We start from the raw sequence: 27941 nt of genomic DNA, 5'->3' as shown, positions 1-27941 counted from the left end.
TATCACAAGTACTGTCCCTGGGGCAGTAAGACAGTGGCGGGCAAGGCCGCTTGTTTGCAGTGTCTGCAGACTCATTTTCTAGGAGACTCTTGAACTTGTCTGTTTACGCAGTTATTTTAGACGCATGGAAAAAATACTGGTCAGAGCATTTGCTGACAGAAGCGAATTTTTTTCTTAGTTACATCTAAAAGTACACTGCCATCGACCTCGGCGTAGAATGATCTTGATATCATATGCTTAGAAAGTGCTCCGCACAGACAAGGTCACTCAGTTGCAATATCCTATATGCTTTGGCCCCAGTTCTAGACCAGCAGGGTCAGATGGAGCTTTAGAAAGTTACACTTAATTCACACAAATCTGGTAACCCGATCTTCAGTTGGTTATGAAGCACCTCTTACCCATAACGTGTTGTAGACTTTTGGACACGGCTGGACTTCTAAGGTGTGCCACAGTAACAGCCAACACATCATAACCACCAATTACCATACAAGCATGTGTAAAGGCCGTACTTTTTTTTTCCAGATTCGAGAGCCAATTTTCGGGGTGCGGGCCACACACGCGACATACGAAAAACAATTTTTTTTCAAGTAAGAACAGACTAATCAGTGAATGTGTGGCATTTATTTACCATTCAATTGTCACTTGCGGAGTCTTAAAACTCCGCGCTCCACTACATTTAGTTTAATGCCTGCCGTGCAGCTACGTTTGCCCATCGTCCTAGAATGACAACGCTCGACGGCAATTCACAAAAAATAAAGCAGACAGCACACAAGAGCCTTAACTACGACGTGCAACCATGCCAACTACGCACCAATACTTCTGTGCCTTTCGCAGTCGCATGATCAAAGCCTAAAATACTGTTTTCTAAATACAGAATTCTAGAATACTGTAGCCGTTCATACAGTTTAGCCAGGGCTGGCGATGCTGTTGATATGGATTGCGGAAGCTCGTGGCAGAGAGAAAATATGATAACGATGAGGGCCAGCGACTTTGGGCACCATCCGTGGGCGGAATCTGGAAGCTCATGCGTGTGTTCATTTAGAAGGCTACTATTCCGGCATGGTTTGTGGAAAGTTTGAGTGCAGCCCTTAGACGGATTTTCTTTTTTTTTATATTTGCTTTGAAAAATAGGCGGTGCAGCCCATACACAGGTGCAGCCCTTGCACGCATTTATACGGTACATAGGCCACAACGACCATCCACAGCATCGACCCGTGCCGCCACGAGAGCATGCACAATGATCACTGCGACTGGTCCCAAACAGCGGCACAAAAGCTAGTTGTAACATACTTTGTGGCGCATGGTGCTTACCATAATGTGGAAACTGAGAACCTTACGTACAAACCTTGTGAAGCACTCTGAAAGCACAAAACACGGACAAACAGAACCTAAAACAGCACCGAAGGCCAACCACATCGCTTCGTCATGCATGCCATTCCGCAAGCAAATAGACACGGTGACACAGCACCCCCGCACCGCTGTGTTCAGCGCATGTACTAGAGCAGGGGTTCTCAAACTGGGTTCCAAAGAACACAGGGGTTCCGCGGGCTGTCTTCTTGTGTTCCGCGAGAACCCTCACAGCTCAGGGCAAGCACTGCTCTCAAAGAGAAATTTAATGGTGAAGGCTTGGTGACATTTTGGATGGGGACTGCTCCACTGTTTCCATGCCTCTTTGAAAGGGCAGTGGACATTTTGCTTCCCTTTTCAACTACATATGCATGTGAACAGACATTTTCAGCACTCGCCTATCTGAAGAACAAGTACAGGAGCAGTCTTGACCCGGCAGCTGATATGAGACTGGCTCTGAGTGCTACTGAGCCACGCTTTGACTTGCTCTTAAAAGGGAAGCAGTACCACCCATCACATTAGTATTTCTATTAGTCTGTGCAATAAACATTTAACCTTTGCAACTCTCTCTTTGCAAAAATGCCCTCGACAACATTGCTGGTAAGTGGAAGTGTGGGGGGGGGGGGGGGGGGGGTTCCCTGGAACTTATTGAAGGCTTTTGGGGTTCCTCCAAGCAAAAAAGTTTGAGAACCCCTGTACTAGAGGAAGAACACAATCTGGGTGCACTCTCCGCCGTGGCAGGCGGTCAGTGTCATCACCTAAATGTTCTTACACCGTGGTGGGAAACTAAAACTGTACAGCGCAAACAGCATGCACTCTCTGAATGCCGCTCTCCACTACTTTTTGAACAAACCTTAAACTGACACTCCATGTGCACGAACCTGCAGACAGTGGCTGACCAGATTGGACTCTGCATCAATCTCTGCCATGAAGTCTGGTGAGGCATCTGGTGACGGTTCGCCTGTTGCTGCTGACGAGTTATCACACGTCTCATCTTCGTCCTCATCCCCGTTGGTACCACCGTTGCCCACCTGATTGTTGTTGTTGCTGGCAACACCCAGCGTGCTCCCCTGATGGACACTGTGGTGCTGGTCAGAGGGCCTCGTCAGTTCTGCCTCTGCAGCACCACCATCCATGGTGGCAGTCACTGGGGGCAGATCGCTTTTGATAGTGAATGGAGGTACACGCACAACCTGGCCCGAGCAGCGATGAGGGGGCCGACCAGAGTCCACTTTCGGCTGGATCTGTCTCAGGCTCTGAAAATACTGGGTTGGTGGTCGCGACTGTGGGTTGGCCCAAACAGTCAGTGGAATGGGTGAGCCCGAGCCCACAACACTGCTCCTCTCGGCTGCGATGCTGCCGCCACTTGGTGAGCTGTGTGACGCAGGAGCAGCCCAAGTGGCCACAGATTTCGGGCGTGCACCTGCCATGAGTAGCAGTGGAAAACAAAAAGATTATTTGAAAAAGTTGCAAGAGGAAATCTGTAAATGCAGCTGCGTAACTTTAGAGAATAATAACATAATATTGACAATAGCCTAGTACATAACTTTTCACTGCAAAATACACAGAGCAGTCACCAGAGCTAATTCCAGGAGCACCAACATCACACTAACCATGTTTACATTTGGCTGGAGCTGCCTGTAGTGAAATGTGCCAGCATTCGTATCACTTGCTTCTCCAGAGTAAACCCAGTGCTCAGGAAACGCCAAGTAACTTACAGCAGAAAATGAAGCTTTTTATAAACAAATCAGAAGCCAATGTGACATACACATTCAGCACACAGTGAAACTTCACTTGAGCAAATTTCAAAGGACCAAGGGAACAAGCTTGTTCATGTGAAATCTCGCTGAACTGAATTAAATGCACAAGTGCAACGTGCCAGGCTAGTTGGTATTGCATACTTAAAGAACAGTGCTAAGAACAACACTAAACACACAGAAGAAAGGATGGACACAGGCATTGAATAAAAAGTGAAATTGTATTGGAGCACATGTATAAACATGCAAAAGGAGTAGAGCCAAGACGATGCTACACGATCCCCTCCATGCCGTTTTGCGAAGTTCATCTGGCAAGCCAAGTTTATTTTGGTTTTCGTCCCAGCCTTTTACACCATGGTTTTTATTTCCTTTAGTCTTTGATCTTTTATCATTTTACTTGTGACGTGACTACACTGTCTTCGGTTATCATGCAGCATTGCCTTGGCTACACCCCTTTATGCATGTTAATATGTTGCGCTCCAAATTTCAGTTCGTCAGCGCTTATCTCCCGTCCTTTCTTCTGCATATTTTCGTATTTTTCTTAAGTATTAATTGGAAGCTTGTTTCCATTAACTCCAAGCAACAACGGGTGTTCAAATGATAGTCTCTCAATTCATTTATTTGCCACTGTGCAGATTTGCAAGCGAACAATGCAGTAACCTCTTGCAGCACTTTTGAACTTTGGATTGTAGTGGTCCAAACTCTCGTAAACCTTGTCCAGCACAACAGTTTGCTGGGTAGCAAAGGTCCTCGCTTTCTCCAAGCAGATCATTGCTTCTGCAGATTATAGTTAACCAGCACGCATGCGTATGTCTTTTTTCGAGCTAAAAGGCTTAGTAGTATGGATCCCAAGTCAGGCATGCAGGCAATTGTATGGCTTGGTTAAGGAAAGGCATGGATCTTAGAACAGTAAAAAAGTTGACTTTGAGCAAAATTCATTTTCGGAACGTTTATCTTTTTGAGCACCTACACTCGAACAGCGCTGTGTGGTGTCCCTCCATCTATGTCCTGTCTTCTGCGCTGTAGTTATGGATCATCGAAAACACCAGCTCACGCAAGGGTGGAAGAACGGGCTAGTTGGTAAATCATCTTGAAATCAAACTAGCGCACTTCAAAACAACGACACAGGAAGAGAACGACAACACAGCGCTGTGTTGTCGTTCTCTTCCTGTGTCTGTTTTGAAGTGCGCTAGTTTGATTTCAAGACCAGCTCACGCAACAATTGCTTTTCTCGAATTATTAATGCTGCATTGGAATGGGAAATATAAAATCGGCTTTGAAAACATCATGGTAGCCATGAAATGTGTCCTGAAAAGAGAAAATTTGTTCAATCTTCCCATGTGAGCCACAGGAGTTGCAGCCAGCCGATAGCCCCCATCTTGGGCTTGGTTTGAAGCTGTTTTCTCTGTGCGCAATTTGTGCTATATCAAATTGACATCACTCAAGCAGAGTGGCAGCGAACGCCGGTTTTCCAAAGGTCATTTTCGAGCTTCTGATTGGCTCTCCTCACCTCCGCACCTCCCATTGGCTGGCATGACTGGCACGTCATTTTTTTTTTTTGTGCTTTGTTCTTGATGTCATAGCTGCTACTTCGTGCATGTCTGCATTTGCACTCGCGTTTCTCAACACACCACTTCGCGCCGAGTTTTCCCATGCGATCGAGAGGCCAGAACACAGTAGACTGTGCATGCACACAACGAGCTTTTGGAAGCCATAAGAAATGGCCGTGGAACAAAAACCAGAAGGCGCCGGCCATAAATGTGCTGTCAGAGCCTGTGTTGGAGATGGTGCCAGACTCGCTGGATGTGCAGGAAACATCAGCCATGGTGTCTGATGACGACACCATGGGTCTAATTTACAGCACAAATTGCATCCCAGATCATGGTACACTTTGTGTTGATGCTGCATACTACTCTATAGTGGAGAGAGTAGTACAGTGTGCTGAGTGATCGCCGCAAAGTCCGTTCAGTTGGGAAATTCAGCTACTTAGCAAAAGTTTCACCTTCTTTGCATCAGCACGACTGATGTCAGTACTGAGTTCATGATTGTGGGCAAGAAAGTGTTTAACAACTTAATCGCGCACGCGAAGTGTGGAACCGGCAGTGAGATCGAGATGTGAGCGGCCAACCACTTGAGCATCAATCATAACCAGTGGTCCTTTTCAAGGCCATCCAACTGTTTGTCATGATAGGACTATGGTTTCCTGGGATCAGGACTGATTCCGTCAAGAGCCTGTTTTCAGGGCTGAAAATGCTGTCCTTAGAGCTGGACACCATAGCTGTATGCTTCCACTGTTTCAAAAAAAAAGTCCGCCTATAACTTCATGCAAATAATCTTAACATTTTTTAAAATATCTGCTTCTATGGAATAGGATACTTTATGTTCTTTTTGCAGGGAAACAAATGAAAACATCTAAATAAGATCTGCTGTTGAAGATTCCACCCGCAATATCATATCTTTTTCCAACATGACTAGCCTTACGGATCTGTCATTATGTCTTTATGGCAAAAGTCTTGCACCGTTAAATTCAGAATGCATTGAATTGTAGAGCTATGTTATTTTTATACAGCTAGGTTGAACATATCAAATTTTGAATAATGTGGCATCAGCATAATTAAACATGTTTATATGATGATGTATCTCAATGACAACACATATAGCATAGCTCCACTAGGCAGGCCTTTGGCTATAGTTCGTTTAAGGGAAGACACTGGTCTTAAAACTATTTTCCTTATTTAGCAATCAAAATTGGTGGGTTTGTGTAGTTTTTGTGCAGATTCCAAGACTGCAATTACTTATTTTGTGATCCAATTATTTCATGAGATAATTACACCAAATAGTCTAATTCTTACAAGAACAATTATAAAATGACCACCAAAGGAAAACTTCAGATGAACACATTGCTGGACACTAGAAAGAATGAGGAACACAATGTTGCAAGCAGTTTTTTGATTAAGCAATTATTTCTTGTTTTTGCATAACAAAGTTCAAAGGTCAAAATATTGCATATAATGGTCACAAAAAAAAAGCCATTTTAAAAATTTTGAATAAGAAATTAAAAAATCCACTTGCAACATTATGTTCTCCACATATATGGCTTCATGCTGAAAAATTATTACTCTATCTGCGATAGATGCAGAGGTATTCAGGCCGCAAAACTGCAAGTGGTCGACAATGCATGTTTTGAGAAAAGAGCAAAAAATAAACGGGATTATTTAACAGACATTCACTGGTGCAATGTGCACATTTACAATTTAAAATGGCTAGAAACCTCCAGGAATGTAGTCTCTCTACTTTCCAACGTCCAAGTGTCGCCTCTTTCATTTTGATTTGCAGTTGCAGCACATTCAGTTGTCACTTTTTCGGCTGCGCGAGTCACATGCAGGCAGCGACTTTTTTTTTTTTTTACGTATGTCGTTTTGCTACGTCCTCGCATCAAGACCACGGTGAGGAACGTTTATTGCGGAAAAGAAATGTAATTCGGAGCTGTTTGCTGCTTCCCAGTGCTCTGCATTGCACTGGAAGCAAGTGCATTCACTAAGGACTATGAACGAGGTCCGATTGGCGCAAACGCACGGAGAGCTCTATGAAGACGTTGTGTTCCGCAGTTTACGCATTGGAGAATAAGTTTGATGGCGATTTCTTATCCCCGTTCACTTTTTTAAATGCCAATATTGCCGCCGTATGTTTTACGCTTTGCCAATCTCGGCAAACTGTTTAGATCTGACGATCGTGAACTCCGCCTCGCCAAGCGGACTGTCCGCTGCGCTGCCGTCATCGTCACGAAAACAATCCGTCTACCGCTTCGCTGCTGGAGTTGGTGCGAGTTCAAGCTTTTTCTGTTTTGAGTTTATCTTTCTGCTCATCTGCGGCCTGCGATATCACTGTCGCGGCGGGTGCGACCGCTGGCAGTAGCAGTGTCCAGTGCTGGGGAACACGCTAGGCCTACTTCAGGCTCGTACACACGATCGTTCAGCGCACGACTTTCGTCAGCCTGAGCGATCAACAGGCGGGGCAGAGCATCACTTCAGATGATTATTCAACTTTTTTTTTTAACTTTTTTCACAAATTCTTGCCGTGAATGAACCCCGCGGTTCGGAACCAAGCGCGGGCGGCGTCACATCTCTGCCGTCCCCCCGCGGCTCGGGCGCGTAGAGCAGACGCCGTCAGCCATCTCCACCAATGTGGCGCCTACTTATTGTCAAGTGCACCCCGAAAGCCAATGGGATTGCAAATGCCACATTTTCTTTTTTGCTATTTTTTATGCGACCGATGGGCGAATGTAAACAGCAGAGGCGGTATTTTGAAGACGAAAGACGGCTCAGGCGGTAATTTGAAGATGAAAGATGGCTCTTTCGAATGAGACTAAGATGGCTATGGTGCCGAGCACGAAATAGGAGCTACGCCTAGCAGAAAATGGTTGTTTCGGGGGTCGTTTTCGGCCCAAATTTGGGTGACATCGATTATATAAATTGGCATTGTGACTAAAATACTGACCCTAGAGATGAAAAACCTAGCAGATGGATAGATAAAGAGCTACTGATTTTGCAAATCACATTTTCTAAAAAGTGATTTTTTTGCGACTTTTTGGTCCGAAAGACCCATATCCCCCCTTAACTGAAAAGAAATAATATTGAAGGAAAGTGTCTTAATGACTGGTAAGACATTACCTAATTAGGCATCAGTTATGTTTTCATAGTATGAGAACTAATTAAAATATAGTGAAAATAATTACATTTTTGAGAACAGCAGGAAGAAACATGTGCACACCAAATTACCTTACAATATCTCCAATAAAAAAAAAAATTTGTTTAAGACCATAGTCACCCCTTTAAAGTGGCGTTTTATATCTGTGCCGGGCGCTCCTTCACACAAATGCGGTGGCTATGAATGCATGCTAGTGAGCATGCATGAGATGATAAAGTCACAAATTAAGGCATTAGTGATTAGGTTAGGAGTAAAGTTCATGCACACAAACAACAATCTACATGGAGAGCCACAGACAGAAGACAGTAACCTCACTGCGTCATACTCTTGAAAGGAACTGAAGGGCGGTAACAGTGTTACACAACATATGCGTGTTATCACCATCATGCTAGGCATTCGGTCCAGGAGGTGCCAGTCATCATTATCACTATCTCATTATCATTATTATCTCGGTACTAACACTGCTGATAAGAATTTCAATATATCAGTAAATTCCCGGCTTGAAATGCACGTGCAAAATTTCAGGTGTTCTGAACACATCTCCATGCCTCTAAAGGTAATACAAACACAGAATAAATAAATCCTTAAAGCCAAAAAATAAGTTGCACTGACCACATTTCATGTGGCTTAGCATAGAACACAAATTTTGTCTGGTTTCGACAACAAAAACTTTACGCGACATAAGAACCGCATTTTCTTGCATATAATCTGCACTAGAAACTGAGAAAAGAAACACGTTTAAAAAATTGGCACGTGGATTAGCTACAAAATTTTTTTTCTGAGGAGGAGGGAAGGTGGCATGAAGAGAGCAAGCTACAAGGCAATGCGCGTCTACCATCTCTATTGTCATTGACGAATGTCAAGCCGACCAGGAGCAGACGAAGGGCATAGCCAAATTCACATCCATAGTTTGTTAATTCTACAAAACCGCAATGGCCACGCTTATAGCGAGCTTTATGAAAGACCTACAACTATCACTGCGCAGTTCCGTGAAAAGTGAAGTTGCACACGAGGAGGTTTCTCCACAGAAACAGCACGTGACAGATGAGGAGTTTAGGCATGCATAAAAAACAAATGCCTCACAGACGGAAACGAGGGAAGTGTGTATTGTAGATAATGCCTTCGAAAAATGAAGTGACAAGGCAATTGGTGTTTTTAATGGCATGCAGCTATTGGCTTGGTCGCCAACTGATATCACTGTGGCCGATAGCCACTGCCTCGCGGGCTCACAGTGAAGGCATGAAAACTAAACTATATGGCCTGAGACGGCTAGTCAATCGTCAAAGCGGCTACAGTCGCGTGCACAGCAGCAAGGCACAGGAAACAATGTAATATGAGATTCAAGCCCAAGAACGAATATTTGAAGAATCTCTTGTCAAGCAGGTCACACATCAACATAGTGCTACTCGTGACACAGGAGCTCAGACGAATTAAGGGGGGACATGGCTCTTAAAGCTATTTTTCTTAATTTTCGACCAAACTTGATAAAAACTAGGTAGTCTGATTCAGTTTCTTGCACTGATTTCAAAAGATAGATGAAATTAATTGTTCACAATTTGCAGAAACAATGAAAAAGTAACCACACTAAAAAAAATTCATATTGACACTTTGCTAGGTACTAGAAAGCATAATGTATACAATGTTAGGAGCACTTCATTGATAAAACAAATATTAGCATGCTGTTCTTTTCATGCCAGTGACCATATCAGGGAGTGGAGACATTCACTGGTCTCCCCCGGCTGCCCCGTCGGCACCGCTTAAGAAGCCTTTCATCAGACAGGCGCTCATAAATGGGCAACAAGGCCTCACATACGTGCTGAGGCAGATTGTAGCAGTGCTTAGGGGCTGTCTCACCCTTAGCTCTTGCTGCATTTTGCCGGCACCATGAGCTCGGTCCTGGTGGGCAATAGCTGTGGTGGGCAACAGCGACACCAAGTCATTTGATGTTATGTGACGATAAGTGGCCATCACTGCCCTCTTCATTCCTTGCACATCACCCTTGTGAGTCATCAGGGCCCAGCCATAGTAGCTTGTCAACTTTGCCACTAGGTCCGCGGTCAGTTTGCCTTTACCACCAAGGCTCTCCAAACCAGGGCCCTTATGTTTTGTGATGAGGTTTCGCAAGCTCATGCCCATCCGTTTCTGTACATGGTTGATACAGTTCTTTCTCAACTGAAATGTACCCATACACCCGGGCATCCTGCAGCGCAAGAAAAGCGCGGCTGTCACCATCTGAGAGTAAGGTGGTGTATCTAAGGTTGTGCCGTTGCAGTGATCTTTGGAAGAGGGCGAGAGCAGCCTCAACTTCTATTTCACCAGCCTTCTTGGTGGTGTTTTTCTGGCATGCATGGGTCTCCTTCCAAGCCTTGTATGCCGGGTTATCTTCGCTTGGGGTATGCTCGCAACCAGCGCAAAAATTACTCAGGACCACGTAATCGAGAACCAGTCCTGTAAACAGCTCGATGACCGTGCCGACGCCGATATGGGACGAGTGGCCGCGCATCATCCAGGAACCGTCGTATAACACAGCAATGTTTCCGGGATTTGCAACTTGTAACTCATCATATAGATCCCGGACCGATTACGCACACAGAGACGTTTGCTTCTCGGCAGCAAGAGCTGCCGCGGACGCCAGCTTCTTCTTCGCGTACCTTTGCCAAGTTTTGTTGTGGAGACCACGGTGCGAAATGTTCATAGTCGCAAAAACGTCATTGAGTGTCGTTTGTCGATTCCCGGTGGCTTGCATCGCGCGCACAGCAAGGACGTTCACAACGAATGGGTTGCACTTCTCTTTTCCGTTCACACGGGGCGAGCTTTACGCCAAAGCAACATCACCGCAGCATGCGCACTCGATAATAATCTTTATGGCGAGGCCATATTCACGTTCACCTTTCCCTACCGTGACGCTACCGCCGCACACCTTGCACTTCACAAACGACATCAACGCGTTCATTGAGTCCAAACTGACTACAACGAAGCCCGTCTCGATGTCCGGTGGCGCGGCTGCAACATCGTCAGCGCGAGTGAAAAAATCCATCTTTCGTTTGGTGGCCAGTGTTGACGAAAGAACTTGTAGCTTTTCTTGGGCTTCCATTTCTCTCTGCAACCAACTCCGTACGCTGCGATATTTCCGTGTCGCACCGAATGCGGCTGCTGTCCGAAATGCATTCACTCGTTGGCGATCCGGTTAGGCCTAAGTCCACTTCGGTACTATCCGCGGCTTCGGCATCACTTGCTGTTGGCGGTGGACTATTCTCGACATCGGCCGAAGGAACTGAGCACTTCTTGAAATTGTAGGCCGATCGTTTCTTCTTCTTGGCAAACTTGTGACTCGTGGCAAACTTCGGCGTTGCTTCGAACATCGTGCCGCACTCGTCACAACCCTGCGACTCAACAAGGAGAGACGCGTCGCCTGCGGAGGAGCAGACGACGGGAACGTTGCGCGGCCAATCACAGTGCGCTTTTCAATCACGTGTGCTAGCTCGATGAATAAAACCGTGCGTTTGGACTTTTTTTATGCTGAGATTTCAACGTCACCAGTAAGCCGGCGAAGGCACTTGTGGCAGGAAATGGGAAAAGAAAAGCTACTCTTTCTAACGAGACCAAGATGGCTGCAATCGTGCGTGTAGAAAACGACCTAAGCGCCTCGGAAAAAAACGTTTTTGCGCGGATTTCAACTGACAGTGATGCTATAAATTGATTCTGCAAATACTGCACAGTGAGATATAAAACCTGGCAAATTAAAGGAATAATAGCTACAGATTCTCAAAATGTCAGTTTCAAAGAATCAATTTTTTCGCGATTTTTTCTTCTCAAAGAGCCGTGTCCCCCCTTAACCGATGCCAGCCACAGGGTGTCCGAATAAACAAGCTTCGGATGCCACCGACTTAAACGGGCGCTAATGGGCAGGACTCCAACGGCAACCAGATAATTATCGAATCAGCGGTGGATCAAATTAAGTTTTTACTGCACCCTTTTCAGGGCAGTGGTAAAGTCTTTGGTAACAGCAGTGCCAACATTGGGGCAATGTTTTTGCAGCATATTTGTTTTTGCAAACAACCTGATCACTTTGCACAGTTGTAACTGCCTAGTCAATATAGTTAACGAGCCAATTTTTGGACATGCCCAATATTTCGGACATCTTTACGGTCCTGCCACGAGCCCCACAGAGTCAATGTATAAGGACATCTCTGAAATTTCGGATGCTCGAACCTCCCGTTGTCCAATTTTCAGGACTTTTTGTGTGACTCGCTTAACCACAACTGCGTCATACAAAGCCGCCATCTTGGCTGTCTCCCAGTCTGCAAAGAAAATCGACTTGCAGCCGAAGCGCATCACTGCTTTGAACCACAACTGGCTAAATCTAGGCGTCACACACAGATTTGGTCTGACCATGCTGGCTATGCTCACCAGCATGGTCAGACCGGAGTTTCCGGAGGCATCATTTGTTTCAGACGTACTCGCCACAGAGGCAGCAGACTTGCCTGAAAGCGACAACACTCTGCTGGGGCTTCCATACCCACGGAAATAACTTTCGAACAGTTCACCTATGCTGACAACGAGCTCAACTTCTGCGCAGCACTAATCGACGAGAAAATAGTCCACCACCGTCCATCAGGTTGTGGTGGATTCAGAAGACTCCGATGTTGAAAATGAGAAGCCAATGCTTGCCTACGAATGCAGAATAGACGCGAGCATTGTTGACGCTTTCTTTGGTGTACAGTGCTGACATGACCCTTGCTCAGATCGAGGTGAATATGATCGCATGAAAGCAAAATGCCATCCAAACAACCATCAACAAAATTCTTCAAGACACTGCAGCAATAACACTGGCTGTCATGATGACACAGCATAATAAGCTGTCAGCTGCCTACAGTTTTTGAACGGCTCTTTTCAGAGCCACCTCACCGATGCTTTGGCAAAATTTCCGAAGCCTAGTACTTCGCCTTTATCCGAGAAATATCAGTAAAATGGTGCATTTTTTGCATGGATTCCTTTTTCAGACTGCCTGAATTTTTGGATGCTTTTATGTACCCTAGAGGGTCAGGAAAATCGGTCGTTGACTGCATATCTTGTAGGTAAGTGTGCGGGCTATAGGTGAGGATACTTATTTTAGAAGGTGCAAAGTTTGCGGTGCGGGTTATACATGAGAAAATACAGAATCTTTTTGCATGTGAACAAATGGGTATGTTAGTCTATTTACCCAAGCCTGCCACTTGCAGGCACTGCGACTCGGAAAAAAGCATTCCACATCGGCACCTTCATCACAAATGGGTGCATTGGAAATCTGCCTGGTACCACTTTCTATAGTTCAATTTACTGAACATGTCAAATCCAAATACAACAAGCTGCTTCTTCATAAAAGCATCACACCAAATGAAACGTCTGAAAGCATTTGAAGTTTAGAAAACCTGAACTCACCAGCACATGTCAAGTGTGTTGTAATATACTCACAGCACAGGAATGCTTTTGAACAGCACACGATGACCAAAAGACCAGAAATGCAAGTCATGCAGCAGGCCAGAAATATTCCAGCAGAGAAATAATAGTAGAAATGGTAGTAGTAGTAGTTAAAGAAGACAAACAGTATTCTAGTTGCCACAGACTTGCACATGGAGACCAAGTAGATGCCAGTACACAGAATGCGCCAGAAGCTTGAATTCAGAACCAAAATTCAAGAGTTATGAGTAAAACGCATAGGCAGCTAGCTGCATAGTATACAATGACACTGATCCCCACATGAATGTCTGAAGCAAGGTCTGTGAGTCACTCCTCACCAAGATCTCTTGGCATGCTTGGAGACGAGCGGGCACCCCTTGATATCCGTGCTCTGGCATTTCGGACACCCACCGCCATCTTCTTCTCAACCCGTGGGGCCGACCGCACCTGTTTTTGAAAGCAAACCAACAATTAGCATTGCAGTAGCAGGGAAAAGCTGAGGAATTTGCAGCAACCTAAATACGGCACAATACAATGTTTTTGAAAAAAAAAAAAATGTATATATGAAGGTATTTTCTGGAAAAAACACAAGGCCGGATATTTTCAAAAAAGTGCAATCGTTAAATAAAGTAGAAAGGTATTTATTGCAGAGTTGTGCAGAATTGAATAATTATAACTGATTACTCATAATTAATTCCATTGTTGTGTATGCTGTTATCATTTGATAACTTTTTCAGAGAAAAACATTTCCGGTGATTTAATTTTTTTTCTGTAATCGATTAGTGATAATCCATTACTTCATTGTAAAAAAGGCCACAGGGCTGCTCCACCATCTTTTCAAAGAAATGGGTCAGCTTCGCTATGGTTCCACGCCAGAAGCCGCATCTGATGTTTCCAAAAAAAAGAAAAAACACCTACAGACGAGATTTTCAGTGACCTTACCTGAGTGCATGTTCACAATGCCAACAACAAAGCGTGCCATTTCACAGAGGATGTAGAAATTGGGACTGAAGCATTGTGCAAAGAGCAAGTATGCAAAGAGGTATAATTACAGTATACCCTATTTATTAGCATAATGAACACATTCACATAATCACCCCACCCCACACACACACACACATTTTTGCCCCTGTGAATTCAACAGAGGTGTTAGTCATCAGTGCGTCCCTCTGTTTCACACCATCACACTTCATAAAGCCTTTCTTGCCAGTGTACTAAGATGCTGTACAGTGATAACATCATGGTGATATTGGCTTTAGCGGTTTCCAGAACTTTTCGAGAACCCTTGACAAGAGTGCTGGTGGTGGCTTGATCCACTTGTCTCGTTGTGTCATTACTTTCACTTTATCACCTCCACAAATGGGGCTAGCACCATCAACTGCCACAAAATCATGCGACCACCTGATAGCAGCAAACACTTTTTGAAGCGAACAATGCTAAAAGCCAGCATCATGACCGAGTGCTTTCATTGATGATTGATGAGTGGAAGACTGGATGACTCGGGAAAAAAAAAAAGGAAAATATCTTAAGCTATCCTCTAAAGTGACATCAATTTTTTCTTGAAAAAAAAAGTGGGTTCATTAGCGAGTAAATATGGTAACACCGCCCCACCGTCTTGCGCTTACGTTGGGAGAGTGTTCAGTGTAGTGGCTTAGGTTTTCACGAGGCAATGTTGCAAAATCAGTGAAAAAGTTGAAAAACAACCTCTGTTGAAAACTATCAATGTGCAAAAAAATTTCAAGCCAGCCGCATCACTTTACTGCAGTTCTAGCAAGTTTTTGTTAAGGCAATAAAGTAAAAAAAATAATGAAATAGTAACTGATTACTGTAATTGCTCTAATTATTCAACTACTTTTCTGGGGCTGTAATTGACCACTCTAATCAGCCACATTTCAGATGGAGTAATTGTAATTGCAATCAGTTGCTTATTTTCTGTAATGTGTGTAAGACTGATTTACTGAAGAGTTCACTTCAGAAAAATGTCAACTTGCAGCTCTTGACACATGGTCTGAAACAAATCCTTTCCTAAAGTTTGCAGAGTTCAGTCTAAATCTGTGTTGTCCTTTTTGCAGAACAAACTTCGCAACACCTCCAGTTTGCTGATGGCAATGAAAAAAGCAAAGAGAATCTCTTCCTAGTTGTTCTCGGACGCATTGCGGCTTGCACCAAACACTGCGGGAAAACCAGGGTGCAAGCTTACTGTGCCAGCATTTTTGCATTCCCTAGACGCGACCACTTTCATGTGTGTTCCACTTTTCAGATGCTTCACCTCCTTGCCTTTAGGCACTGTGAAGAAGTTGCCGAGTTTCTCTTCCTCGAGCCGTGTCCCTATGTGAACAACCTGCTTATATGATAGAGTTTGTTTTCTCCGGGCAAATTCTGGCAGAGAGTTGTCCTGCGTCTAAGAGACAGGTGGTGGCGTCTCATAAAACGGGTCACCCAGCTTCAACCATGGCAGCCGGGACCCCTTCGTCACATGCAATTTTCCTGGCATGGAACTGCAGCATATCACCCGACACTGCGATACAGGAGGCCTGATGCTCGCAAACATAATGCAAGACTTCTTCAACGATGGAATTTACCTTTCTTAGGTTCCTGAAATGCTCTCCTTCCTGGACTTGCATTTGTTAGCTCTGCATTCTGATTTCACCAGTACCGCATGTGGCTTTCATTAAGCTTGTACTGCCTGCCAGTGACACGATTTCCATTTCCTTCTGCGAATTCAATCCTCTGGAGTTTAAATTTCGCCAGATAGTTGTGGTAGCCCATTGCGATCGAACAACTGGACGTCAACCAGCTATGCACAAAGCCGAGCCACCAACAAAAAAGGTACGGACGCACCAAACGCGCTACGAGCACTACTGCACCACGGCTTCGCTTTGGCTGGGCTTGCTTTCGCTTCGCCTTGGCAATGTGCTGCATCGATGCGGTCTACTTGTGATTTCCCGCATGAATGCTGGCGTCTTCGATCAATGAGGTTCGCAAAATATGCTGTTAAATGTTTTTTTTTCATAAATCCAGGTAATAAGTTACGGTGTGCAAATTATGCTAGGGCACAAATTATGCAAGTAAATATGGTAGTTGATATGAGAGCAAATGTGATGCACCATGTACACCAGCTATGGTTACGCTTTCGCATTTCTACAATGTAGATTCCATAGTGCTCTGGGAATCCATGGTGTATTTGTCTTCGCATGTGCTCCTCTTTCATCCTAAAATAGTTTATAGTGCCTCTTCAGCAATGAATGGTGGCATGTGGAGGCAGTTTACTGTGGCTTTCCAGAAAACATTGGTGTTCACCAAAGCAAATGCAAACATGACTGCTCATGTCACTTTTGTTTCTTGTTTTTTTTTTCCTTTCTTCCCTTCAACACTTCAAGATAAGGAGGGTCACATTCCCACGACCTACATACGGTTTAGTGTAAACTGTTTGAGAGCAGAACGAATCACTGAGAAATCAAACGGTTGGGCCAACGACCCTTTTCCCATGAATTTCACCACAAGGAAAGCTAAGAACCAGGCTAGGAAAGAGCCTGCACCCAATTACAATACTGGTGAGTACCTAGTGGCATGGAGACTGAGCTCAGCCCCTGCACACTGGGCTCACGCCAGTGAGCCTTCACTGCAGTTGCAGATGAATTGGCAGGAAGCCCTCGAACCAATCGTGCTGAGCTACTGTCATAATTGATCTCTGGTTGCATCATACAGAAAAAAACCTGAGTGTATTCCATCCACCCAGCACAGTGAAAGCTCGATAATTCGAATTTTTGAACAATTTGAAATACCCTAGTTGGTCTAGCACATTAATTCGAATGCGAGTCGCTTCCCCTACGGATAATTCGAACTATGTACCGCCGCGTCTGGGTGGCTTGGGGCACAGTATGTGACCAAAAAAAAAAGGAAAGAAAAGATGAAACCATGTGAAACCATGGTGAAGTGGGTAGAGCCTAACTGGCACTATGGCCAGCGCAGCAACTGGCGGTGCTGGAGGCTGTGGGTTCCTGCTCTCTCTTCCACGCAACCAACTCGCAACTAAATGCTTGTTAATTCGAACCCCGTTAATTCAGAAATACGAATAAGCACTGTCGACGCGGTCCCAGCCAATGCCCATGAAAAGTGACGTCCGACTGGCGTGCGCTACGGGTTATGCAAGAAAAATCTTTTTTTTGCGAGTGTTGCCCATCCTTACAGCCATCAGTCACCCACGAACGTACGCGGTCAGCTGCGATTATGACACAGACTTTTAGAATCATTCACTTCAAAAGGCATTTGCTGCTACTGCGTAAAATGGCGAGAATTGGGCCTAGTTGGTTATTCATACTGGTTTCACCGCGCTAACACAAAGAATGAAAATAAAGACAATGCCACAGAGCCCAAGCTAACTGCTTTTAATGGAAGAAAGGAGTCATTTTATACACAAAAAACGTGATTGTAATCAGACAAACATAAACCCAGGCAACAAAAGCATACAGCTAGACGCACTCATTGGACTGCCAGAAGATCAAATCAGTCGATATTGTCGACTATAAACCCTGACTGCTCATTGGAGGGTCAAATTTTAAAGTTAAAACTCAGCTACTTTGGTCATCTGATGAGAAGAGAGGAGTCGCTGGAGAAAGATTTGATGTTGGGAAAGGTTGAGGGTCGCCGGAGAAGGGGTAGGCAGCGAACGCATTGGTTAGATGGCATCCTCGAGGCACTGCAGATGAAGCTATGTGATGTTAAGAAGATAGTGAGAGACCGGAAAGCGTGGCGTGACATGGTCCATAGGGTCACGAAGAGTCGGACACGACTGAACGCCTGAACTGAACTGAGACGCACTCATCGCGATAATCTAAGCAGACCAACTTCTTTCGCAGACAACAGCAATTATTTCGCATTCTAATAATAAAACCGAAAGAGAAATCACAGAAGCGTTCGAAATAAAATCCGTCGGGGCCGATATGTGTATCAGCAATGTATCACTGTCATTGTCTGCGAAAGAAGTTGACCTGCTTAGATTATCGCGATGAGTGCCCTGCAATGATTGCTTTTCTCGGGTTTCCTCGTGTCTTTATGTTTGTCTGATGACGATCACGTTTTTTGTGTATAAATTGACTCCGTTTCTATCATTAACACCAGTTGTTAGTTTAGGCACCGTGGCGTTTTCTTTATTTTCTATGCTACTGCGTGTTCCAATAACAGTGGCAGTAGACGGCGCCCGCCCCAATCGCCCATGGCATGATGAAGTAAATGTACTGAAAACGAGGCTTGCAGAACCAAAAAAGCGCTGGTACTCTGCCAAGTTCGCTCCCCCACGCCCCCCATCCCCAAACACCAAAAGGTACACACATCCTGATGTTATCGCTGTGCAGCATCTTGGCACATTGCAAAGAAATGAGTTCTGCACCATGACGGCGTAAACCGGAGGGACGCGCTAACTACCGACGCCTTCTCTCTTTTTTTTTTTTTTTCAAATTCTTAAAAGAAAATTGATGGGTCGATTCATTACGCGAGCAGGATCGTTATGTGAGTAAATATGGTAAGTTTACCATAATGCAAAAGGTTCTTGCCAACTTTTTTAACGCCACTTGATAATTCGAACATCAGATAATTCGATCTTTTTCCTAGTCCCGTGAAGTTCGAATTAACGAGCTTTTACTGTACTATACATCCACACAAAATACAGTTGACGACCGATTTTTCGGACACCCAATTTTTCGGACATGCTTGATTATTTGGACTTTTTCTCGACCCCAAGACCTTATAAAGTCAATGTATTAAAGGGCCCATGAAAAGCTTGAAGCCGTGCTTAAGAAAGGCGCACGAGCGGTCGGCGTGCCTTCGCTAGTCAGCAAAGCGCAAAAAAATTTTAGGCTAACATCTTTAATAGCGCAGATATTCCATATTAAAAATGACGCTCCTCCTCTCCCGTCACTGTAGCCCTCAACTCATACACGCCGATGCGCCGGCCAAAAAAAAAGAAAATGTCCGGGCCGACGCCCCGCCCATAATGCGTCACGAAGTGACGCCACCGACTCTCGGTTTGTTTACTTCCGGTAGTGCTCCGATTTTTTCCCCTTCGTGTTTGCGGAGCGGCGGTTCGCGTGTCGGTCGCCATGGATCGCATGGATCCCGAGCTCGAAGCGAGGCTGCGTGAAGCCGCTGCCGAGCTGGACTTTGATCCATATGATTATACTCCGTTTCGTGATCCGCTAGACAGCGACGACAGCAGCACGCCATCGACTGGCCCTTCTGAACCACCCGCTGGCAACGGAGACGACGGCCTACTATGGTGCGTTCCGTGGCGCACGCGCCACTGCACATAGGTTATTACAACTTTCTTATTTCACGAAATGCCATTTCGTGTTTGCTTCGCGCCTTTTCACATTTTACTTATGCGCAGGTGCCGCTGCGGCCGCTGCGAAAGCATGCCCACACCTGAAGAAGATGTGTGCTGCCGCAGCATGCCGGAGGTGCTGGTGGTGTGCCAGCAGGACGGCGGCTGCATTACGATCCACCCAGCGTTCCAAAGCGTGTGCCTAACGCCCGAAGTCCTTCGGGCTGTGCACATTGCACGAGAGGAGGAGGGAGCGAACATCGATGGAGACGGAGATGTAAACAAGTAGGTAGTGCGGAAGCGTCAGGTGACAGATTCGCATTATTTTTTTTGTGTGTGTGTATGATCCGTTTACTGTAAAGCGTGGTATTTTCAGGCAGCACCGCTTCATAGCCTACCGCTTGTTTACCAAGTGGATTTGGGACAGGCTGGGCGAAGGCAACAGGGTGGTCCTGCCAGCCTGCGTCGTTTGCAGGGTTCGGCGTGAATTTCCGTCGGCGAGCTACATGGGATTCAGGCACCCTCCCCTTTAATCTCAGGTGATTGTCGCTTCACTGCATGCTGTATTCTAAACTTTATCACGTGTGCAGGCGCACTGCTTCGAGTGGTGCATGGAAGTGCGTTTATTTTTAAGGTGGAAAAATAGAGAATGCTATTTTATGAACGCCAAGTTATGCACTGCGTCAAGTGTCTGTTTTGTGGCACTGTTTAAGAACAGACATCTCGTTCCTCTAAAGTGCCAGAACTTGTAGATATCTAAGCAAGAAAGGTGTAGAACTGTTAGTTAGTGAAAAATAAAGCCTATGGGAAGAAATAATGGGAAGAAAATTCAAATCCTAGTAAAAAAAAAAATACACATCCAAAAACAATCCAGAATGGAGGACAATGCCGAGCATCGCCAAGTCTGCTTGAGCACATGCTTCTAAGCATCTACCGTAAACATTCATTTATTTGGAATGGAATTTTATAGAAAAAAAGAAATTAAAATCGAAACACAGAATGCTTATGCCGAGGCAGCACAAGCATTCTGTGTTTTGAATGATACCGAGTGTGTGAGTGCTCAATACTGACACAATGAAATGAGTGCTTGAAGGTTTGTTTATTGATACTCCTAGCCGTGAATACATGACAACAGATTGCAGAATACATCCATTCCAGCAGTGGAGTAATACAGGTGAAGCACAGATCAAACCACAACTCTTGTTCCTGCATTTGCTGATCTGAATTATTAATTTGAATTTATTTACAGTCTAATACGCTTGCAGAGTGTTACATTTCTTATCTCCAAGCTGCAGTAATAGCTGGTCCCTTTCAGGTGTGTTTGCCAAAGTGTAGGGGCAGCACTGCATATTTTCAAAACGTTGTGCAGGTTCAACCGTCCTTGAACCAAATTTCATGAGCGTTAGCCATTGGCCGCAGTCACAGCTGCTGCTGCCACTTCGATCTTGGCTCGCTTGCACTCTTGCTCAGCTTTTTGGCAATGGGCTAGTCTGGCTTCTCTTTGTTCAATGGTCTCGGCAGGCTGTCTGGCACGGTTGCAACCTCCGTCTATAGTGAGGTGGCGTATGTGCATGGTGTATTTCCGTAAGTTTCATGAAGGAGAAGGAGTAGATGAAACATTAAGACGATGATCATTGTAGCGCACGAAAATGTCTTGCAATTAGAAATTGATGGGGGCGATGTTTACTGTACAGAGGAGAGTGTGTTGTAGTTTTACTACGAGGTGTGATAGGTTGTGGCAATAGCATAGTGCTCTCATGTCTAAGCTATAAAGATGACATTGTTTGCTGCACAGCGTGAGAGTTCAAAGTCAACATTGCATTCACTTTGAGGTTTGTGCACGGGAGAAGTAGAGCGAATGCTCTAAAAGCCTTATTTTAGCTGTCTCGGCTATCACCAGCTGTCATGCCTGGACATAATTCCCTATTTCTTGATTATCAGCTGTATCTAACTGTGCATTACATCGCTCTCCTTTCACAGTGAATACCGTAAAAACCCGCGTATAATACGAACCCGAATATAATACGAGGTGAAATTCTGGAGACGCGAAATGGAAAAAAAAAGTTTTTACCGCATATAATACGAGAGAGAAAAAACAAGACATTTATTGAAATCGGACCTCACACTTCAATCACTTTCATCTTCAGCAGCGCTTTCCTCGGAAATTTCTTTGTCGGACAAATCATCCCACAGGTACTCATCTTCTGTGCCATCGAGGGCGTTTGAGATGCCGCACTTCTTAAACGAACGGCGCACAAGCTCCTCTGGGATGCTTGCCCACGCGTCCACAATCCATTTGCACAGCGTGGCTGGCGATGCTCGCTTCAGCCGCCCGGCCGGCGTCACTGCAGGCTCACCTGACCGCATCCATTCCGCGTAGCATCGCTTGACTGCGTCCTTGAAGGGTTTGTTGACACAAACGTCGAGAGGCTGAAGTTGTGAGGTCATCCCACCCGGAATCACAACAAGTTCTGTGCGGCAGTCGCTTAGCAGCCTTTTCACCGAGTCGGCCAAATGGCAACGAAACGCGTCCAGCACGAGGATGGATGGAAAGGACAACAGTGCACCGGGCCGTTTGCACCACACTGACTTCACCCAGTCGAGGACAAGATCCTCGTTCATCCAACCTTTTTCGTGGCATCTCACGATGACATTCTTCGGCAGCTCCTCACCTTTCGGCATTGTCTTGCGCTTGAAGATGACATAGGGCGGGAGCTTGCGGCCGTCTGCCGTGCACGATAGCATGACTGTAACCCGCGTCTTCTCGTTTCCAGTAGACCGGATACAAACTTGTTTAGAGCCTTTCTCATGGACGGTGAGGGGCGATGGCATGTCCAGGTAAACCGGCGTCTGGTCAGCATTGCCTATTTGCCCCAGCTGAAAGTTTTTGGTCTTTCGCAAAGAAATCACGTGGCGCTGAAAAGCCACCAGCAGCTCTTCGAAGGATTCGGGCAGCTTTTGTGAAATCGAGGTTCGCCGGCGTAGCGAGAATCCAGCACGGCACATATAGCGATGTATCCAGTGCTTGCTTGCTTTGAAGGCGGAGCTCGGAATTCCCTTTTCCCTTGCAAGCTCCCTAGCTTTTGCTTGCATAAGCTCTACGCTCACAGCTAGATGCGATGCTCGCTGTTCTCGTACGAACTCCGTCAGAGCGAGTTCAATTTCCGGGAATGCGCCATTCTTTGGCCCGCGAAAGCTTCTTCGCATTCCCTTGCACGCGAAAAGGGCTTCTTTCTGTCGTCGCCATCCGCGAATGCTTCCCTCGGTGACGCCAAACTGCCTCCCGGCCGCACTGTTGCCGATGTTTTCAGCAACTAAAATCACCTTTCTCTTAAAAGCAGCCGAGTACTGTTTCCGAGACCCTGGCATCCTGCTCGTTCACTTAAAGAAAAAAGCGTGCACTTTTTCGCGAACCGTGGTTTGCACGAGAGCACATGCGCTGATGCTGTGCGCACTCGACGACTCAACAACAAAGAGACGACACCTCGACGTCGTGGCCACTGCGGGGTGCGGCCACGTTAGGGCAACGAAGCCAAGCCGTAGCCGCACATCGATAACAAAGCCAAGCCGTAGCCACGCGGCAACAACGAAACCAAAACTTCTCGCAAAACTTTGACATTTTGGTTGGGATCCGCAAATAATACGAGGCGGAAATTTGGAACGCTGAAAGTTGGAAAAAAACTCGTATTATACGCGGGTTTTTATATATGTACACAAATTCTGCCAGCTAAGGTAGCCACTGCTTCTCATTTTGTAGCCTGTACCGCAGGAATCACTTAGTTGGGCTGGGAGACCTTGTCATTGCCTGTTCTAATATTTATCCCTCTGGCATTTTATAGAGCGAGGAGCTTCTTTCATAATTCATTCATTTGGCACTGTTGATAAGGATGTTTTTAACTTGTTCTCTTGCAATTTCTGGGGCCTGAACTTTGTTGACAGCTTGGCTTGTTATCTTGCTTCCTTGAGATCTGTGAATATGTTTCTAGTTTTTACTGTCGCTTTTCTATCTGCATATCTCCTCTTCTGTGGCTTCTTTTCATGGTCGCTTTTTCCAGTGTTGGTGTTTACATTTTATTCATCTGTGCAGGATAGTCAAAGGAAAACGAAAGGCAGTATAGAACAGAGCACCAGATAGAAGGAGCAGAACTGAAGAATTTACAGCTTTGCAGAAAAAGACCACAATGAAATTTGCAAGGAGAGAAGAAGGGAGCACTTATCCAAGGGGAAGAGGTCATCTGCCTTGGGGCAGAGCATTCCGACCAGTTACGTGGGTGTGTGATGGTGGGCTGCCGGCTTTGACGGTTCCAAGCGGCCTCCACTGGCTTCTACTTTGGTTATGTGGGCTGAGGCTTCCCAGTCTACGGTACGAGCAATGCACTTTGCAACACATTCTCATGCTGTGCAGTAAGCATCCTTCTCTTCATCAAGTTCAAACTACAACATACTGTTCAGCTGTGCGGCAAACATTGTGATCTTCATGAAGTACCATCTGCACCACTCCTTCATTTAACCTGGGTAAATATGGCATACACATACGCCATCTGGACGAGTGCGGCCGAGGTTTGCTAGCATAGTGTCGGACCAATTTAAGCAGTGTGACATAATTCGCAGTGGTTTCACATTACTGCACCTAAGCAGAATTGAGTGCACTCGTGCAATTTCTTTTGGAGGGGTGGGGGGGGGGGGGGGGAGCAGTTCTTTTCACTGCACTAGAGTATGCAGGTTGTGCCACAAATTTTTCTCAAAGTTGGCAAATCCCATGAATCATTGCAGCTCATTGACCTATTTGTAATTTTTGCAATTTTTTAGCATATGTAATACCTTTCCTGCAGTTTTGGTCTGTTTTATATTGTCACAGACCCCGCCTTAACGATTAACAGAGGTGCGGGATCCACTTTACGGTTACCCGTCGTCCCTCTATGAGGTTTGAGAACACAGTTAAAAGTTAGGCCGGTCAACCAGTGAAGTGCGTGTGTTGGTGTGTGATCAAGGAATAAATTTATGCGTCACTTTTTAACACACAGTGGGAACATATATAGGTAGTAGTCCAAATTACACTGCATAAAAAAATTAATAAAACACCAGGACATGATAGTAATAAAAAACGACTCAATAAATGACAAGAGAAAAAAACCGACAATGAACAAACGCTGCGATAAAGAAGACTATAAAATAACAAAGCAAGTATTCCAGAGATAGTAAGTAAGGGCGAGAGTTACACAAAAACACAGCGTAAAATACTAAGCCAGGTCAAGGTTTAAACAAAGCCAAAAAGAATATTCAATTAACCGACAGTCTGTAGCAAAACAGATTCTCACAGCCTTCTTATCTAATGAAGTATCGTAATCGCAGAGTTGGCCGGTAGCGGCGGCCGTACAGGGAGTGGGGACGACAAGTTGGTCGTGGGCTGGGTGAAAAAAACAAGACACTTTCCTGGAGCAAGCAGCCACGAGAGTAAACGTTTTTGTATAGCAGGCCATCACATAGGCATAGGCAAAACTGGCTGTTCGAGGTTGGGTCTTGAGCAGCAGCTAAGAACGGCTCCAGATGCTGATCGGTGTGTTCCTCGGTTCAAAAGGTATGAGTATTTGGAAATCTCTGAGATAAAGCAGTGACGTAAGGATCAAAGTTGTCCGCGTCACATTCCGTCGTGGCAGGTGGCAACCAGGAGAGGCAGTCTCCATCTGCGTGCCGTCGGCCACTTTTGTATGAAATGCTGTAGTCGTATTCTTGCAAGCGAAGTGCCCAGCGGGCTAGGCGACTAGACGGATCGCAGAGATTGAGTAGCCAGCATAGGGAATGGTGATCGGTTACTACTACGAAAGGCTCTCCGTACAGGTAGCAGCAAAACCGCTGCACGGCGAAAACAACCGCGAGACATTTCTGCTCGGTGATGGTGTAGTTGTGCTCAGTCTTGCTTAGAGTCCGACTGGCGTAAGCAATCACATGTTCACAGTCGTCATAGCGCTAAACGAGGACAGCACTGAGGCCTATGCCACTTGCGTCCGTGTGCACTGAAGTTGGAGCAGAAGGGTTGAAATGCCGTAAGATAGGATGTGATGTTAGGAGGAACCTCAGTTGTCGGAAAGGATGAGTCGCATTTGCACAGGCTCCATTCTGCACAGCTAGTACACTGCAAGTCATGTACTTTGCGCTGTAGCCTGGCGAGTCACAGCGACCATCCCCTGCCAGGTCTGTTGTTGTCCCTACAAGCTCACTAGCAAGTTCTGCTTGCCTTTGCTGAAAAAGCTGAAAAGAAGGAGATGTTCAATTTAGAGTCTACAAACTTGCAGTCATGTGATTGCCTTCATGCATATTAGGATGAGGGGGGCAGGTTTCAAATGCTGCATTGCTTTTCACTTTTCTCACAGCACATTTACTAAAAAAAAAATATTGCAAAAATTATGCCTTCAGTGCTAGAGCATGCAGCTGGTCTATTAAACATGTAGCCAAAGGCACCAGAGATGTGCAGTAGCAGGTGCATTGCACTGCAATGCCTCCGCTGTTGCATATATGCTGCATTTTATATGTTTTATATGTTGCATTGTAGCTTCAAGTTGTTGTCATGAAAGGATGCGACATCTAGTTATCGAGTTAATGACATATACTTTGACTTGAATGTTGTATGAGAGATATCCTTATTGTCAAACCTCATTTCTGGCAGGTAGCAAGTATGCCCGTTGGTAGTTGTAGTAGGTCCTCTCTGTGATGCCTTGCACCCCAATGGATTGCAGGAACCGAAGAACTGAAGCTATACCGCAGCCAGAGAACAAGATGCCTGCAGCCAGGAGGACATTTCTTGCTGCTTTTCCTTCAACCAGTGGTTGGCTTTTTCAGAGGAAAGAATGCTGCAGTGAGCATGTCCCCTTCACAGTCACAAGGCTTCCCGCTATGCTAAAGTAAAGGGTTCTTGTTTGCCCGCACATTGTTCAGGTCTCAAGAAGCTGCCGCAGGCAACCCTCGAACACAAGGAATTTTCGCTCTTTGTAGAGGGGTTCCTCAATCGCTGACTGGGCCGTTTCATCCTGATGGTCGCTGAAAAAGAAGTGCAGTGATGTCAGCGATTGGTGCCGTGTGATTGTTAATATTATGAACTAATACGTAGCAGCCGTGGATGTTCATCTCGGAATGTCTTGGCTGTAAAATGTGCTAAATAAAGCTGCTGTCAAAGTTTATTGTCGGTATGCATTTTTTTTTTTTTTTCATTCTATCAACAGGGAACAGAAAAATGCCATGGCAAATTAGGTACACTTTAGGGCTACGCAACTTATATTTTTTTCACAACAGAATCAAATATCCTTGTGCATCTTAGTGACTTGTTCAAATATTTGTGCGAAATTAAACTTCAAAGTGCATGTGATGGCTCCGTAGTAGCTCTAAAGACAGCACTAATGTACACTAGGCAGACACAGCATGACCATATTATGTAAGGAAAAATTGCCCTTTTGCTACCTGACGCAACTGTGAATAACCTAACACCACGTCCGAGATTAGTGGTGTGCAAGGTATGTATGAGGCATGGTCTCTATAGACTCATCAAGGCAATATTTGTTGACCCATTGTGAGTATTACCACATCCTTAATCATGTCAAGCCATGCATGAGAGTTATGAACGCTGTCATTCGAATGGACTGTGTCACAGGGAGGGTATATTTGCAGGTTTGAATGAGTGAATATGTGACACATAGGTGACGTATTTCGTCAAGTTTTCTTTTTTTTTTTTTTTTGCCTAATGAACAGTGCTTAAATGACAAATTTTCTTGCCTGCTATAGCCAGCAAATGCACAAAAGTGGATGAAAGAAGTTCTAACGAGCGGCCAGTGATAGCAGTAACTGGCCAGTGATAGCAGCCTGCCACCGACTTCTCTGGTGGCAGGCTTCTCTGTTTAAACCTTGGTGCTGACTAGAGATTTAAATCCAATAGACACCTGTGTGCCTGGAAAAATTTCATATATTTAAAATTATTCGCAAGCATCCCATCTACGTTTAATGTAATCAATCATATAGCTCTTTAATACATTTTCACAACACTACAACATCTTTATCAATAATGACTTACCAACAGAATGGCACTCCCACATTGCGTTGCCACAGTATGCGTGCGAGTAGTTGAAGGCCCCGCTGGTGATTCTTCCTGCAGACAGATATTCATAATTATAATGATGGTTGCAGATTTGAAATTTTTCATGCTTTCATTTTCAGGTGCTGTATAGAGTGAACTGCCCGTAACAAAATGCAAACATTGTCAACTTGCTACACATACACAAATATTCTGAAAGTGGAGAACTGATATGACTAAAAAATTTGCACAGACAAGCTGTAGTTTGTGGAGTTTCAAGAGCCCTGAAAAATTTGGAGGCATGTTAGCAGCA

General features: G+C 45.2%; 2 protein-coding genes across 11 annotated transcripts in view; one reads left to right on the top strand and one right to left on the bottom strand.

Annotated features, from left to right (window-relative positions):
* LOC146182998 (uncharacterized) overlaps nucleotides 1-27941 on the bottom strand; it is a 185209-nt gene that overhangs the window by 23324 nt on the left and 133944 nt on the right. For all 7 annotated transcript variants that reach the window (XM_084609011.1, XM_084609015.1, XM_084609014.1 and 4 more), the window contains 2 exons: nucleotides 13589-13697; nucleotides 2229-2770 (listed from right to left, as the gene is read on the bottom strand). In XM_084609011.1, the coding sequence (XP_084465137.1) occupies nucleotides 2229-2770; nucleotides 13589-13697 (651 nt within the window). The remainder of the gene's footprint in view (nucleotides 1-2228; nucleotides 2771-13588; nucleotides 13698-27941) is intronic.
* LOC146182999 (uncharacterized) lies at nucleotides 19057-26744 on the top strand. 4 transcript variants are annotated; one of them, XM_084609008.1, is made up of 4 exons: nucleotides 19057-19524; nucleotides 19636-19854; nucleotides 19946-20108; nucleotides 26304-26441. In XM_084609008.1, exons 1-3 carry the CDS (start codon nucleotides 19349-19351, stop codon nucleotides 20100-20102), a joined length of 552 nt encoding a protein of 183 aa, XP_084465134.1. In that variant the 5' UTR covers nucleotides 19057-19348; the 3' UTR covers nucleotides 20103-20108; nucleotides 26304-26441. The 4 variants fall into 4 exon arrangements, with proteins under 4 accessions (XP_084465134.1, XP_084465135.1, XP_084465136.1 ...); XM_084609009.1 differs by lacking the exon at nucleotides 19946-20108 and adding an exon at nucleotides 23657-23836 and having other exon boundaries at nucleotides 19060-19524; nucleotides 26304-26440; XM_084609010.1 differs by lacking the exon at nucleotides 19946-20108 and adding an exon at nucleotides 23657-23840 and having other exon boundaries at nucleotides 19060-19524; nucleotides 26304-26438.

This window comes from Amblyomma maculatum, chromosome 7 (assembly GCF_055883805.1).
Source record: "Amblyomma maculatum isolate TAMU_Amacu chromosome 7, ASM5588380v1, whole genome shotgun sequence".
Classification (NCBI taxonomy): domain Eukaryota; kingdom Metazoa; phylum Arthropoda; class Arachnida; order Ixodida; family Ixodidae; genus Amblyomma; species Amblyomma maculatum.
This window is presented reverse-complemented; position numbering and strand designations above follow the sequence as displayed.

Excerpts from the sequence above, each read along its gene's own strand:
- LOC146182999 (XM_084609007.1), top strand. The coding sequence starts at position 19,349 with ATGGATCGCATGGATCCCGAGCTCGAAGCGAGGCTGCGTGAAGCCGCT. Across the intron at positions 19,525-19,635 it reads GGAGACGACGGCCTACTATG|GTGCCGCTGCGGCCGCTGCG; the intron begins GTGCGTTCCGTG and ends ACTTATGCGCAG. Across the intron at positions 19,855-26,303 it reads GGAGACGGAGATGTAAACAA|GAACCGAAGAACTGAAGCTA; the intron begins GTAGGTAGTGCG and ends AATGGATTGCAG.